The 16,827-nt window shown below is 45.7% G+C and overlaps 1 protein-coding gene across 2 annotated transcripts in view; it reads left to right on the top strand.

Annotated features, from left to right (window-relative positions):
* The first annotated feature begins 4,535 nt into the window (after window positions 1–4,535).
* Window positions 4,536–16,827, top strand: part of C22AH14orf132 (chromosome 22a C14orf132 homolog) — a 55,794-nt gene continuing 43,502 nt past the window's right edge. The window contains exon 1 of one of the 2 annotated variants that reach the window (XM_030802730.1): window positions 4,536–4,734. In XM_030802730.1, the coding sequence (XP_030658590.1) occupies window positions 4,708–4,734 (27 nt within the window). In that variant the 5' untranslated portion in view covers window positions 4,536–4,707. Of the gene's footprint in view, window positions 4,735–4,780; window positions 5,552–16,827 lie in introns of those variants that run through there. The other variant, XM_030802731.1, reaches the window with a different exon arrangement.

Raw genomic sequence — 16,827 nt, 5'->3', positions numbered from 1 at the left:
AGTCCAAATCTGAAGGCCCGACAATCAGAGGAGGCCATGCCTAAATCCCAGTCTGAGAGCAGGACAAGATGAGATGAGATGTCCCAGCTCAGACAGTGAGGTAGAAAAAAAAAAAAAAAAAAAAAAAAGAGAATGCTGCCTTCTTCCAGCATTTTATTCTATACAGGCCCTCAATAACTGAATGACACTGATATGGTTTGGCTGTGTCCCAACCCAAAGCTTACCTTGAATTGTAATAATCCCCACGTGTCAAGGGCAGAGCCAGGTGGAGATAATTGAATCATGGGGGTGGTTCCCCCATACTGTTCTCGTGGTAGCGATTAAGTCTCACGAGATCTGATGATTTTCCAAATGGGAAGTTCCCCTGCACAAGCTCTCTTGCCTGCCGCCTTGTAAGACGTGACTTTGCTTCTGCTTTGCCTTCTGCCATGATTGTGAGGCCTACTCAGTCATGTGGAACTGTGAGTTCATTAAACCTCTTTCCTTTGTAAATTACCCAGTCTCAGGTATGTCTTTATTAGCAGCGTGAGAACAGACTAATACAGATACCCACCCCCCTTGGGGAGGCCAATTTACTGTTCTGAGTCCACTGATTCAAATGCTTACCATATGCAGAAACACCTTCAGGGACACACCCATAAATAATGTTTTATCCGGGCACCCGATAGAAACTGATTCATAAAATTAACTATCACAACACCAAATACTGGCAAGGATATGGAAAAACCACTCCTACGTTGCTGGTAGGAATGTAAAATGTTACAGCCACTGTGAAAAACAGTTTGACAGTTTCTTTGAAATGAAAACTGTAACTACCATATGATCCTGGGCCTTTATCCCAGAGAAGTGAAGACATGTTTATACAAAAAGCCATAAACCATGTCTATAGCAGCATTATTCACAACAGCCAAAAGCTAGAAACAACCAGGATGTCCTTTGACAGGTGAATGGTTAAACAAACTATGATACATCCTTGACATAGAATAACACCCAGCAATTCAAAGGAACAAACTATTGATACAGGCAGCAATCTGGATGGACCTCCAGGGAACTATGCTGTGTGAAAACTGCTGATCTCAAAAGAGTATAAACTGTATGATTCTTTTATAACATCCTTGCAATCACAAAATTATAGAAAGGGAGGGCAGATGAGTGGTTGCCCCTGGTTTAAGAGTGGGTGGGGCAGGGAGGAAGTAGGACTGGCTGTAAAAGAGCAAAGTGAGAAATGCTTCGCCATATCAATGTCAGTATCTTTGGGTCGATATTGTACTCTAATTTTGCAAGATGTTATCATTGGGAGAAACTGGGTAAAGGGTACGTGAGATCTCTGTATTATTTCCTACAACTGCACATGAGCCTATAATCATCTCAAAATAAAGTCTTTAAGAAAGGCACCATGAAATGATTTCAGCAAAAGATTTGCAAGATCTTTATATAGAAATACTAAAGAAAAGTTAAGCATATAAGGAGATATGGCATGTTCTTGAAGAGAATATTTGTTATCTGTAAGATGTCAATTATCCCCCAAAAAGTTAATAGAATTGTGTTCAAGTCCAGGTTATTTGGGGGAGCTGACAAGGTCACCCTAAAATGTATTCAGAGAGCAAAGAGCGAAAGGTAGTAAGGAAACAAAGAACACAGTGAGGAAACTTGCTCTCCCGTACATGAATTAGCATGAAATTAGAGTAACTAAATCAGAATAGCATTAGTATTAGACAGATGAACAACCAATGGAACAGAATAACCTAGAAACAGACTGATGGCTAAATGGACACCTGACAAATTTGGTGTTGCAGATCAATAGGAAAGAGCTGATCTAGTCAATATGGGGTTGGAATAATTGAACATTAATATGAGAAAAATAAAATTGCTTCCTTACTCCCGCCTCACACACAATATATCAGTTATACAAGGCTGAAATATGAGAAAAGTATTTAAATTTTTACTAAAATACTACAGGACAATATCTTTATCTTTATGGTCTCAAGTTGGCAAAGAATTTATTAAACAAGGGCTAACTATAAAAGAAAATATTAATAAATTTTGACCAAATTAAAATTATTTACTTCTGTTCATGAAAAGATATAATACAGTGAAAAGAAACATAAAATGAAAGATGATATTTAAAAACCTGTAACTAGCAAGATTAGTATCTAAAACATATAGATACTTTTCCTGAGTCAATAAAAAAAATAAGCAAAATTTCAAAGCAAGCACAAAAGACTGGTGAAAGGCATTTCTCATCAAAGGAAATGAAACTGATCAATAGATGTATAAAAGAAGCTTAGTGTCATTAGTAATCAGAGAAATGAGGATCAAATCCGAATGAAACACTATTTCATCATATCATATTTGCAAAACTTAAAAAAAATTCCTAACAATACAAAGTGTTGGTCAATTGTGGAGCAATAAAAACCCATGCCTACTATAGGTAGGATAATAAAATGGACAAAGCCTCCTTGGAAATCAGAAACTGGAAAGCAATGGGCATCAATTAGTAAAAGCACAGATAAGCTGACCACAAGACCCAACTGTTCCATTCCTAGCATATTCCCTGAGGACCCCTTGCACCTGTGCATCCAAAGACGAGATCGAGAGTATTCATAGCAGCATTTTTTTTTGGCGTTATCAGAAAACCTGGAGATGACCAAAGTATACATCAAAGGGCTAGTGCATCAATAAAAACTGTGATAAGGATATACAAATGGGACATTGTGTAGCACTGAAAAACAATAGACATCAGCTACACAAATAATGCTGAGAAAAGAACAAAGAAGACATGGAAGAGCAAATTTAGAGCAATTTAATTTTTCTACAAAGGGTTAAAACAGGTAATCTACAAAGGTAAAACTATAAAGAAAAGCAAGATAATTGACATGAGTGAATACCCAATAGGATGGAGGTGACCCTGGAAAGGGGGCAGGTAGGAGATGCCTTTGGAGAGATACACAGCAGGACTTGACGACTGTTTTTTATTGTTCCATTTTTTTAACCTATGCAAGGCTATATTATTTTTCAAATTGCACACACACAACATATATGCCCTTTTATTGTGAAGTATGCCATGTACATAATATTTCTTACAGCAGACGGGGAGCCCTGGGCAGTCCTGGGCAGACTGCTTTGCTATTGGCCACAGGAAGGATGGGAGGAGGTGGGCGGCTCTTGGCATGGACTGTTTGGGCAGGCCCGGTGTGGACTAGGCTGGGAGGTGGCAGGAACGATGGGTGTGGCGAGTGCAGTACTGGCTAAAAACAGGGAGGGAAGGGAGGGCCAGGGAACTGGAAGGTTTAGAGACCAGAGGAGGAAGGAGGGAGGGAGGCAAGCATGACAGGAAAAGTGAAAAGAGAAAAGAAAGAAAAAAGTGGGGGGAAGGGGAGAGAAGGAGAGAAGGAAGAGGAGGAAGAAAAGGAGAGAGAAAGGAAGGGAAGGAAAAGGGAAAGTTACAGGAAAGATAACACTGAAAGCCTTCTATAGGTCAGTGAGGTTCTGGTCCCATTCCCACAGCCACAGTCCCTACTGGGCCCCCAGCTGTTGGGGGACCTTGAACAAACCCCTCTATCTCCCTGTGCCACAGCTTCCTTGCCTGTGACAAAGTCTGGGAGTCCCAGGCTGCCCCTCACAGAGGCTCATGATGACCATGAGTGTGAAGTACCTGGAACAGACACCACCCAAAGGGACCAGTCGTCCTCACTGAGACTCCTTAGAGTACAACTGGTTACCTCCCAGTGAGCCCCTGGAGGGCAAAGCCTCCACGTGTCACCAAGTCTGGGGTGTCCCCACCACACACACACACACACACACACACACACACGCACACACACACAGAGCAATGGGCCCCTGTGGGCATCTCTGCTATTCCCCTTACTTGAACTGTGGCACCTGCCTGATTTTCGATACTTGTTGGAGCTGAGAGCCACGGAGTACCCGCTGTGCAATCTGAGCACCGTGCGGTCCTCGAAGACACCACTCACAGCCTCGTCTCCACTGGATGATTAGCCATGTTAGGACTCTCATTTATTGAGGACACCGCGTGCTATATTCCCTATCTCATTTAATTATTCGGTTCTATATTCTCTTTTCACAGATGAGGAGATCTAGGCTCAAAGACACTATCTTGCTCAAGCCGCACAACAAAGCAAGGCTAGGATTAAACCTCGTTCTGCCCAGATGCCGAGCTGGGAGTACACCGGACTCTGGGAGGAGCGTTGGCGTGGAAAGCCAGGTCACTCCGATCTTGGTCCTCAGGCACGGGATAACGTGTCAGCCCCAAGAGAGCGCTGCCCACAGCCCCGGGTGGGTTGGGTTCAACTGCACGGGGCGGGGCGCCAACAGCCCAGGACTTGGCTTCCAGGCTGGTTCTTGCACCAACCAGCGGGGCGGCCTCGGGCCTCAGTTTCCCCATCCCGTCCACGAAGGAAGGCGACTGTGAGCGCTTGGGGTTTCTGACGGACCCCGCCCCGGGGGTGGGGCCGGGAGTGGTCACGTGGAGGGGCGCACCGTCCCCCCGAGCCCCGCCCCGCCCGCCCCCGCGCTCGGGGCCCTCCGCCTAGCAGAGGTCTGGAGCCAGAAGCCCAGAGACAGCCGAGGGCGCCGTGCGGGCTCCGGACGCTCGCTGCTCTGCCCGATCCCTGCCAACTGTGCAGGCGGCTGACCCGCAGCGGCAGCGGCAGCAGCGAGGACTCGAGCGCTGGCGGCAGCGACACCATGGATCTCTCCTTTATGGCCGCGCAGGTAACGGGGCGCCCTCCCCACGCGCCCCGGGCCGCCAAGTTTGGGGAGGTTCGGGGCCACGGTCTCGCCCTCCACGCTGGGGCTGGGCAGTGGCGCCCGCCCGCGATCCGCGTCCCGGTGCTTTGTCCCGAGCCGGGCACCCCCACTTGGTGCACGCGTCGGGGGCGGCGACCGCGGCTCTCCCGGGGTGGGGCGGGCTGCGCGCCCCGCACCCCCGCGGCTCGAGCTGTTCCCACCCGGGCCCCTCTCGTTGGCAGGAAGGCTGCAAGGAGCCTGGGCAGCCCGAGTCGCCCCCTTCCTGCCCATCCCCCACTGCTTCCCGGAGCCCTCCAAGGCTGGGGCAGCTCAGACCCGCGCGAACGTGGATGGGCGCACAGTCTCGCTCTTCCCCACTCTGTTTTCCCGAGGCGCCAGTAATCTGTCTCTTGCCGGTGACCTCGAGCGCCCCTTCTGCCGCCGCCTGAGGAAGGCGCTGAGACCCGCTTTGTGACCGTGACCCGCCAAGCGTCGACGCGCCGCGGTCGTTTGTCCTGTTTTGCTTTGTGTGGAGTCTGATAGAGCCACCAGTGCCCAGCGCGGCCAGAACTCTCCCCCCGACACAAACAGGCTCCCAATGGCCGGAAAAACAAATCTCTCACAGCTTGAATTTTCCTCCAGCAGAATGCCCTGGAGTTCTGAGCTTGGGTGATGATTCTATTTCTGTGCCTTAACTCTCTTGAGCCAGAACAAAGACAAATCCCGGATTTCTCCATCAGTCTGTGGCCCTAGAGAAGACCCAGAGCTGGCTCCAGGGAAGGGCTGCATTTGGCCTGGGAGAGTAAGTCCCAATCTACCAAAGCCACATCTTGCAGCTTCTCTGGTTGTGTTGGTTGGTTACGGTGGGAGCAGAGAGGTCGGGAGGCCACCCAGGCTCCCTTCTGTCTCCAGGGTATGTGGCAGGGACCCCATCTGCTGCTGTTTTCTTTTACAGGGAATGAGGTTTGAGGGGACACTTTCTTTTTCCCCAAGCTTCACCTGTAGTGGAAGCCTGTTTAAAAAGTGACAGCAAAATCCAGACTGTGTGTGGACAGCGAGTCTGCAAATGGAGGCATAAAAGATGCAGAAGCCCCAAGTTAGCTCTGGGGGTCTAGATCCTGGCTCTCCGGCAGCCCCTCAAGTTTTCCATGATGCTAATTGCCCTTCTGAGTATCTCTGCCCCCCCTTTTTTTTTTTTTTTGCCTGATTTTACATCTCCTGTGCCTAAATCCATACTTATAAAAATTGTCATGTAAACATCATTTTAGATAATGATGGTTTTAGCTACATGAAAACTAAGGAGGCTTTCCAGGATTTATTTCTAGACTGGAGAAGAACTGTGTCTGCCTTCCCCTCTGGATCCCACTGAACCTCCGGAATTTCCATGGTTACAAGATAAATTGATCCTTGCTAACCCTGGAGCTGGCTGGAGCATCAGTTGCTGCCATGGCAACTTGACAAAATAAACACAGGGCTTTTTAACGTCTTTAGGCAGAATCTGCCCAGAGACCAGGTTCCTATTTTTCCTTTTCTGTTTACAATTCACATTCCACTTGGTCAATGTATTCTCCTTGACACATTTTTGACATTGGTTACATGCGCAGTACTGTGCTAGCTGCAAGGAATGGAAACATGAAGTACCACACACGTGAGAACAGACGCTAAGGTTTGTTGGGCACCTACTCTGTGCCACACACTGGGCGCTTGGCATATTTTATCACAGCAAATCCTTACAAGTCCATGACGGAGGCCCCATTTTACAGGTCAAGACACTAAACGAAATTAAATAATTTGCCCAAGAACATGCCATTTGTAAGGAGGAGAACTGGATTTCAACTCTGGGCCTGAGTATCTGCAAAGGGTTTTCCACCTTATTGTTTCGTCCTGAGAAAGATACGATGTAAGGTACAGGACAGATCTATTTCAGAATGATTTCTCTCTTCTCCTCCCTCTGGGAAGTCGTCTTACTATTGTGCCTTTCTAGTGGATTGCTTTCTGCTGTTGATTCATCCCATTACCCCCTTAAGGATGGGAACTGTTACTTCCCTACCGGCAATACTTGGCAGTGCTTGGATGGAGCAAGTGCTCAGACCCTGCTCCTGGTGTGTCCTGTGGCCACCAGGTGTGTGTGACGGTCACTGTCTCCCTGTGCAGTCTTTCCCTCAGCAGGGGGCAGTTTGCAGTGAAATGTTGGTGCATCCATCCACTTGCTCAGCAAATGTCTAGTACCTGCCTTATGACAAGCTCTGTGTGAGGCACTGAGACAGGGATCCTGTGGGACAAACTTGAATAGGACGTAGATTTTCTTTCTGCGTGTTTACAAAATCTTCGAGAAATGATGGGCCCGGCTAAGACCCAAAGAGGGAAATGGCTAAAGTGCTGGGTTGAAGAAGGTGCCCAGCACGTAGTAGGTCCTCAAGTATTTGTGAGAGGATTGGGTGAGGACAAGATGTATGTTCATGAAAAGACATTAACAGGAAAAGATGGTGAATTCGAAGTGTCAAATTCCAATGCCACTGAACAGCTGTCATCATCAGGACTTTGACAGTGGGGGCTGTAGATGGATTAGAACTATAGGCATATATCTCCTGGTGGGCCTGGGAGTTAAGACTGTTCTAGGTGGAGAGGTATCGAGATAGGGAAGCCCAGGAAATATTCACAGAGTTCTTCAGAAAGCTAGAGGATAGGGGTGCTGGAGGGCTGGGAGACAGAGGCCAGGGCCAGATTATAGAAGGTGCTGATTGGTGGGGTGAGAAGTTTGCATCTAATCAGTAAGGCAGTGGGAGCCACTGCAAGTTACTGAGCAGGGGAATGGCATATAGTTGAAGCAGTCCCTTGGGAAAACCTCAGCCCCTGTAGAGGATAGGAGCTGGAGGGATGCCTGGGGCTGGGCGTGCACGCTTGTGTGATTAACTAAGTCAGTGAAACCAGATCCACGTGACTCCAAGCCCACGTTTCGTCTTCCCCATGTTGTTAAATGTGATTCCTGTTTTTGGCTTAAGAAGACCCAGGACACATAAGCCATTTTAGAAAGATTTTCCACTCAGAAGCTAAGCATTAAATAGATATCCTCTTTGGGTGTACAGAGTAGTCACCAGTTATCTGGCAAATCCTCTTACATAGAGGTGCCCTCCCTGGTGCGGTACACGTGGCTGTATGACGCTGTAAGAGAGGCTGTGGGCACTGAGAGTGTACTCGTGGGCCCCATCTTGCTTCTGAGCCCTGGAGGCTCCCAGTTGCCCTCTCTCCCACCCTGGAAACACCCCAGCCCCACTCCACACAGTGCCTGAGTCTCTGGAGACTCTGGAGGATGTGAACAGTGAAAAAGGGCATGCATTTCTCTTTGACCAGGAATGGCCAAGAGGACAGGGCCACCTGGACACCTAGTGGGCTGGGGACAAGGGGAGAATCACAGTCTTTTAGGACTGAGTCCAAAATCCCTGTGTCATTGGCGGGATCACCCATGTTCAAAGACAGCAGCCATGCATTCCCTCTCTCCCTCCTGGACACGCTTGCTGCCCACCACTTCAAGAGCTGGAATCTGATTCTTCTCCCCTTAAATCTGTGACTGGCCTTGGTGAAGAGAAAGTCTAGTGGCTTTCTTGGTGAAGAGAATGCAGTATTGGTGACATTCTGTGGCTAAGTCCTAAAAAGCCTTAGCTTCCACTTGGGCCTGTTGGGGCGCTCACTTACTCCAGGAGAAGCCCACATCATCCAAGAAGTGCAGTGACACAGAGGCCATCGTGCTGGAGCGAACATTTCAGGAATGTTCTGCATGCTAAGCCAGCACTCATTATGGGGGAATGGGATGGACAACAGAGACAGGAGGGCTCCTTCACTTGTCCTTACGGTGTAACTCTCCTGTTAAAGCATGCCTCGGGTGTAAAAGCTCAACCTTATTTTTGTCTTGCACTGTCCCGTCCCTGTAGTGAGTGGTTTCAACCCAGTGGTTCTCAACCGTTGTTGCCATTAGAATCACCTGGGAGCTTTCAAGAGTCCTGCTGCCCAGGTCTCACCTCCAATACTCCCATCAGATTCTAGGGGTGGGAGCCAGGCACCAGCACTTTCCTTGCATTCCCCAGCTGATCCCAGTGGTCAATGAAGGGTGAGACTCAGAGTGTAAGCCCACCCTATAGGATACATCCACTCTCCCACTTCTCCTTCCCTGGATGAAACAGATCCCTGGCTCTCTGGTCACCCTTAGGCCATTAAAAACTCATGTGGTCACTGGAAGTCACCTAACACAGTATCGATTCAGCAACTTAAAATGTTTGGGCCCAGGATGACATAGCCTTGGAACTTGCTCCAAAACTGAGCTTCTCCCTCTCTCCAGGCCACACCTGCCAGAGGTGGGAAACCTGTAGTTGAGGTGGGTGCCTTATTATTCCTATCATCGAGAAAGGGAGATTTGGAATGAATAGCCAGGGAGGCTCAGCCAGCAAACAGAGGGCCAGGAGTGGAGCCACATCCGCTGATGCAGGGCCATCCTTCCATGTCATTGCAGCACCCCGTATGGGCCTGCAAGAGCTGGGGGGGCCGGGGACCCTCCATGGATTAGCTCCATCCATCCTCTGATCCAACCTCTGATCCATCCAGGAGGTTGTGTTTGTGTACATTTTTATTTTATTATTATTCTTTTTTATTTTGAGACAGGGTCTTGTTCTCTTGCCCAGGATGGAGTGCAGTGGTGTGATCATGGTTCATTGCAGCCTTAATCTCCCAGGCTCAAGCGATCTGCCCGCCTCAACTGCCTGAGTCTCTGGGGCTACAGGCACACGCCACCATGGCTGGCTAGTCTTTTAAAAATTATTTTTAGTAGAAATGAGGTCTCATTATGTTGCCCAGGCAGGTCTAGAGCTCCTGGGCTCAAGCGATCCTCCTGCCTTGGCCTCCTGAAGTGCTGAGCCATTGTACCCAGCCGTGTATATTTTTAAACAAATTCTTGAACCAATCTCTATTAGTTTCCTGAGGCTGTGATAAATTACTATAAACTGGGTGGTTTAAAACAACAGAAATTCATTCTCTTACAGTTCTGGAGGCTGGAAGTCCACAATCCAGGTGTCAGCAGGGCCAAAGTAGTCTCTCTGAAGGTGCTGGGGGTGGGGGTGGAATCTGTTCCAGGCCACTGTCTTGGCATCACAGTGTTACCTGCAGTCCTTGCCATTCCTTGGCTTCTGGACACATTGCTGTAGTCTCTGCCTCCATCGTCATGTGGCATTCTCCCAGTGTGTCTCTCCGAGTCTCTTCTCATCTTATGAGGACACCAGCCGTATTGGCTTAGGGCCCACCCTAATGACTTTATCTTAACTTGATTACATCTGCAGAGACTCTGTTTCCAAATAAGGACATATTCAGAGGACCCAGGGATTAGAACTTCATTCTACCTATCGAGGGGACACAATTCAACCCATAACAGGTTCTGAAGACCCATAAAAGATAAGCGTCTTGGCCCTCATATTAGCAGCTGTTGATCTTAGAGCAGCAGTGAACAGATCACTTATTTAAACCTCAGTTTCATTATCTGTGAAATGGGGACAAAACTGTGTCCTCACGGAACTGTTCATTTAGTGTCGTAGAAAATATTTCCTGTGTGCCAGACCCTCCCTACATGGAATGCTTGGGGTTAAGGGATGTGCCTCAGAGCCTTCCAAGTGATAGATAGCAAGATGGGGGTAAACACAGGGGCCCCAGGAGCCCAGAAGTCAGGCAAGCCTTCAGGGGTTTTTGACTTGAACTGAGTTTGAGAGATGCATGGTGTTTATGCAGACATAGGAGTGAGGGTGTTTGGGGCAGAGGGAACTGTGTGCACACAGGCAAGAGGGCTTGAAACAGTGTCTCCTGTTGGGTGTGTGAATTGCTAGTGGCCATTGGAGCAGAGGGGTCAGGTGGTGAGGGGGTGGGTGTATGAGGCCAGGGAGCCTGAAACCAGCCAAGTGACCTCATGGAGTGGAATTGGATGGAGTGGGGGCTGTGATGCCCTGGAAAGCTTGGCCAGCCTGGCCTGGAGGGGGCTCTGGAGCTCTAGCCCCTTGCTCATGCCATGCAGAAACACAGGCCTGGGGCCGCAGGTCCTTCTGTGTTTAAAAGAAAGCTGAAATTTTGATTTTCTCATGCACTCTGGGTGTTTTAATGTTAACAACTAATTAGAAATTTTTACCAGACCTACCAACCATGGTGTGGACTGTTTTTGTTACTGCTTACGACTTCAGTCACTTAATGGCTTAAAGCAATCATTTATTGTGCTGACGATTTTGTGGGACCAGAATTGAGGAAGGGCTTGGCTAGACAGTTTGTTTTTGCCCCAGTGGCATCAGCTGGAACAGCAGGGGCTGGAGTCTAGGCTTCCAGCCTGTAGTTTCCTCCAAACTTGTCTGGTGCCTCTAGGCAACTTGGCCACTCTCCTCTTGGGATTTCATCCTGCAAGGGCTTCTTCAGGTGGCTTGGGCTTCCTCCCAGTATGGAGGTCCCAAGGTTGTTGCTCTTCTTGCATGGTGCTGGCTCCCCCAAGAAAGAGTGTTCTAGCAGTTCCAGGTAGAAGCTGCAGGCTTCGTAGGACCTGCCTAGAAGTCCCAGAATGTCATTAACACTACATTCTTTTAGTCAAGAAAGTCTCCAGGCCAGCCCAGATTTAAAGGGAGGGGAGTTGGATTCCAGCTCTTGATGTAGTGTGTGTGTCTAGGAGTGAGGGACAGAATGGATGGTCATTGTCCTTGGGGACTGGCTACTACTTGGACCAAACAAAACAGGTGTGTGGGCTGGATTCATCCCAGGGCTGCCAGTGTATTATCTCTAGACTAAACAAGGGTGTGTAGAGCTTGGCAAAACCTTAAAATACTGCCAAGCCCAGTAGAAAAGTCACTGATTACTAAGGAGGTAGGCCATGGCTTTATTAGGCTGAACCATGTGACATTGTTGACGTTTGACCATTTTTGACCTATCAAATGACCATTTTATTTGGTTCAACTTCATATTGGGGAGATCCAAGTAGGCTTCCTGTGCTTGAGGAGCTGGGAATTCCCCCACCTCTCTCTTTCGCCTGTCTCTCAGAATCTGGCCCTTGCCAGGTGGGAAGATTCAGTCTCACCTACATATTAACATCATATTAACATTGGGCCTGTCCTTCTGGGAGACACTACACGTGTATCTAATCACAGCCGAGATGTTGGCATATCCCCTGCTAATTCCCCTTCTCTTCACCCCCAGGACCTTGAGAGACTCACAGTTAATTTGCATTTTAATCATTTTTCACGGAGGGGAAAAAAGACACAAAAGACATCTCTTCCTATTGGAGAGGTGATTTTGTTATCTCTTGAAACTGACTTAGCTACAGGGAAGGGCCTCATTCTGACAGATATGCAAGAAACTAGCAGAAGTTGTTGGTCCCCAGAGGAACATATCACTGCCCAGAAAAATAGAATCCTAGGGAGTCTGGCAGCCTGCCCCTTAGAGAATATTTTCTTCAGCCAATGAGTGCTTCTTTTTCTTCAAGCAAGAATTATCATTAAAATACAAATTGTCTGTTATCTTAGGGCTTGTCTTGTTGTACTTCAGGTTTCCATTGCAAAGATTTAAATATTTTATCCTTCTAATTAGACCCACTTCAGGAGAGGGTATAAGGCTGCATTTTCTGCAGAGGTGTAATGAGCAGTTCAAGATGTAAACATTCCAGTGATTTTTGTAGACCAAATTTCTAGTGTTTTAAGATTTCAGACATATGACTTGAAACAATGGAATCTCACAAAGCTAAGAGAACTGAGACATCTGCAGGTGGATGGCTGGTCTCCGATGAAATGCTTGAGTGTTTAGGGAGCACTTGCTCTGTCCTGCTCAGGTCCTGCACCCCAGATTTTTCTACACTGAGGTGATGGAGACCCATCTGTGTTCACTCCCTCCTCACTGTGTCCCCTCAAGACATCCCTGTACCTTCCCATCACAGCTACCATTCAACAGATGCCTTTGAGGGACCAGACAAACCCTGTGCTGAGCAACACACAGAATCTCACTGAATCCTTGCAATGGCCCCATGGAATAGCCACATTCAGAGCCATTTTATAGGTGAGGAAACTGAGGCTTAGAGGGCACACAGCTGGGGATCAAACACAGGTCTCTGCATCACGTCAGCCTATTATTTTCAAGAACTTTTTTAAAGAGATGTTTTAGGTTCACAGAAAAATCGAGAGGAGGGCATAGAGATTTCTCAGATGCCCCTCTGCCCCTGTTCATGCACAGCCTCTTCCACCATCAGCATCCCCACCAGAGCTGTGCATTTGCCACAACTGATGAACCTACATTGACACATCGGAATCCTCCAAAGCCTCTGGGCACGGTGGCTCATGCCTGTAATCCCAGCACTTTGGGAGGCCAAGGCAGGCGGATCACCTGATGTCAGGAGTTCGAGACCAGCCTGACCAACATGACGAAACTCTGTCTCTACTAAAAATACAAAAATTAGCTGGGTGTGGTGGTGGGCACCTGTAATCCCAGCTACTCAGGAGGCTGAGGCAGGAGAATCACTCGAACCTGGGAGGCAGAGGTTGCAGTGAGCTGAGATCGAGCCATTGCACTTTAGCCTGGGTGACAGAGCGGAACTCCATCTCAAAAAACAAAAACAAAAACAGAACACTCCAAAGTCCATAGTTTACATTAGGGTTCTCTCTTGGTGTTGTACATTCTGTGGGCTTGGACAAATGCATAATTATGTGGATCCAAGTTATAGACAGTATTTTCACTGGCCTAAAAGTCCTCTGGGCTGCATGTATTCGCCTCTCCCTCCCCTCAACCCCTAGCAATCACTGATCTTTCTACTATCTTCACAGTTTTACCTTTTCCAGGGTATCATAGTTGGAATCGTTCAGTATGTAGCTTTTCAGATTGGCTGCTTTCAATTAGTAATATGCACTTAAGGCTTGATAGCTTTTTCTATTTTCTATTTTATTTTTATTTGTTTTTTATATTTTTGAGATGGAGTTTCACTCTGTTGCCCTGGCTGGAGTGCAGTGGCGTGATCTCAGTTCATTGCAATCTCTGCCCCCTGGGTTCAAGTGATTCACCTGCCTCAGCCTCCCGAGTAGCTGAGATTACAGGTGCATGCCACCACACCCAGCTAATTTTTGTGTTTTTAGTGGAGATGGGGTTTTGCCATGTTGTCCAGGCTGGTCTCTAACTCCTGACCTCAGATGGTCTGCCTGCCTCGGCCACCCAAAGTGCTGGGATTACAGGTGTGAGCCACCATGCCCAGCCTGCTTTTTCCATTTTAGTGCTGAATAGTATTCCATTGTCTGGATGTACCACAGTTTGTTTATCCATTCACTTATTGAAGAACATCTTGGTTGCTTCCAGGTTTTTGCTTTTCTTTTTGAGATGGAGTCTCACTCTGTCATCCAGGCTGGAGTGCAGTGGTATGATCTCAGCTCACTGCAACCTCCACCTCCTGGGTTCAAGCAATTCTCCTGCCTCAGCATCCCGAGTAGCTGGGATTTCAGGTGCCTGCCACTACAACCAGCTAATTTTTTGTATTTATAGTAGAGACAGGGTTTCACCATGTTGGGCCGGGCGCAGTGGCTCACGCCTGTAATCCCAGCACTTTGGGAGGCCGAGGCAGGCAGATCACCTGAAGTTTTGGCAATTATTAATTAAGCTGCTATAAACATCTTGTTCAGGTTTTTCTGTGGACATAAATTTTTAAGAGTCTATTTTAAAATCCAATCTAACAATCTCTGCTTTTTAATTGGAGTGTTGAAACTTTTATTTTATTTATTTTTTTGAGATGGAGTCTCGCTCTGTCACCCAGGCTGGAGTGCAGTGGCGTGATCTCGGCTCACTGCAAGCTCCGCCTCCTGGGTTCACACCATTCTCCTGCCTCAACCTCCCGAGTAGCTGGGACTACAGGTGCCCACCACTATGCCCAGCTAATTTTTTTGTATTTTTTAGTAGAGATGGAGTTTCACCATGTTAGCCAGGATGGTCTCGATCTCCTGACCTTGTGATCCACCCACCTCGGCCTCCCAAAGTGCTGGGATTACAGGCATGAGCCACCGCACCCAGCTGAAACTTTTTACATTTAATGTGATTATTGATATAGTTGGGTTTAAATCTACTATTTGTTGTATTTATTTTCTATTTTTTCATCCTTCCTTTGCTCTGTTTTTCTTCTTTTTCTGTCTTATTTTGGGTTGGGAAATTTAAATGTTTCGATGTTATCTCCTCTGCTGGCTTATTACACACAACTCTGTTTTGTTAATTTATGGTTGCTTTCGTATTTATAGGATAGATCTTTAACTTGTTACAACCTATTAAAAGAAGGCAGAAAAAGAAGAAAAACAGAGGAAAGAACAGATGAAAAATAGAAAACAAATACAATAAATAATAGATTTAAACCCAACTATATCAATAATCACATTAAATGTAAACAGTTTAAACACTCCAATTAAAAAGCAGCACAGATGGTCAGATTGGATCTGCAAGTGATAGTGTATGCCACTGTACTTACAGAAAGAACTTTAAAACAGTATAACTCTATTTCTCCCCTCTAAGTTTTTGTGCTATTGTTGTTACACATTTTACTTGTACATATGTTATAAACCTCAGACTACATTGTTATTATTTGTTGAAAGTCAGTTTTCTTTTAAATGGTTTAAATAGTAAGAAAAATTTTCATTTATTTTCCCGTCATTATTATAGCCAGTGCCCTTCATTCCTTTGTGCAGATCCATGTTTCTATATGGTATGATTTCCCTTCTGCTTGAAAGACTTTTTTAGTAATGCAGAAGTGCTGGTGATTCATTCTTTCATCTTCTGTATGTCTAGGGGGGGGAAAAGGGTTTTTTTTTTTAAAGTTTGTTTGTTTGTTTGTTTCCTGGGCATAGAATTCTAAGTTGACAGTTTGTTTAAAGATATTGTTCCATCATCTTCTAGTTTACATTATTTTCAGTGCAAAATCTGCTGCCATCCTTATTTTGTTCCTCTGAACATAATGCATCTTTTTGACATCTGGCTGCTTTTAATATTTTTTTCCTTATCATTGATTTTGGGCAATTTGATTATGACGTACTTTAGTGTAATTTTCTTCATGTTTCTTGTGCTTGAAGTTTGGAGAGTTTCTTGGACTTGTGGATTTATAGTTTGCATCACCTTTGGAATTTTTCTGCTATTATTTCTTTGGAGATACATATATATATATGTGTATATATATATATGTGCCTATATATGGTGCCTATATATGTCCATATATATATATCCATATATATATACACATGTGGATATATATGTGTATATGTATCCATATATATACATATGTGTGTGTATATATATATGTGTATATATATGTGTATATATGTGTGTGTATATATATGTGTATATATATGTGTGTATATATATGTGTATATATATGTGTGTATATATATGTGTATATATATATATAGTTCTGTCTTCTCTCTCCTCTTCTTTTGGGACTAATACACATATATTACATCACCTGAAGTTGTCTCAGCTCACTGATATTCTCTTCATTTTATTTATTTTTTGGTCTTTGTTTCTGTTTGTGTTTTATTTGGATGGTTATTATTGATATGTCTTCAAGTTAACAAGGTTTTCTTCTGCAATGTCTAATCTGCTATTAATAATAGCCCCACCCAGTGTACTTTTGATACTAGATATTATAGTTTTCATCTCTAGAAGCTAATTTGGATCTTTTATATGAAAACATATCTCTTCCATTCTCTTCTTAACATGTTCATTGTTACCTGTAGCTTTTTGAACATATGGAATACAGTTATAACAACTGTTTTAATGTCCTCACTTATTAATTCTAAATATGTCAATTCTGGATTGGTTTTGATTGATTGCCTTTTCTCCTCATATGGTTCATATTTTCCTGCTGCTTTACATGCCTGATGATTCTTGGTTGGATGCCAAACATTGTGAATTTTACTGTGGTGTATGCTAGATATTTTTGTATTCCCATAAATATTCTTGTGCTTTGTTCTGGGATGCAGTTCAGATGCTTGAGAACAGTTTGATTTTTGCAAGTACTGTTTTTAAGATTTGTTTGGCAGGATCAAGCCAAATTTAATCTAAGAG

The sequence above is a fragment of the Nomascus leucogenys genome, chromosome 22a (genome assembly GCF_006542625.1).
Source record: "Nomascus leucogenys isolate Asia chromosome 22a, Asia_NLE_v1, whole genome shotgun sequence".
Classification (NCBI taxonomy): domain Eukaryota; kingdom Metazoa; phylum Chordata; class Mammalia; order Primates; family Hylobatidae; genus Nomascus; species Nomascus leucogenys.
This window is presented reverse-complemented; position numbering and strand designations above follow the sequence as displayed.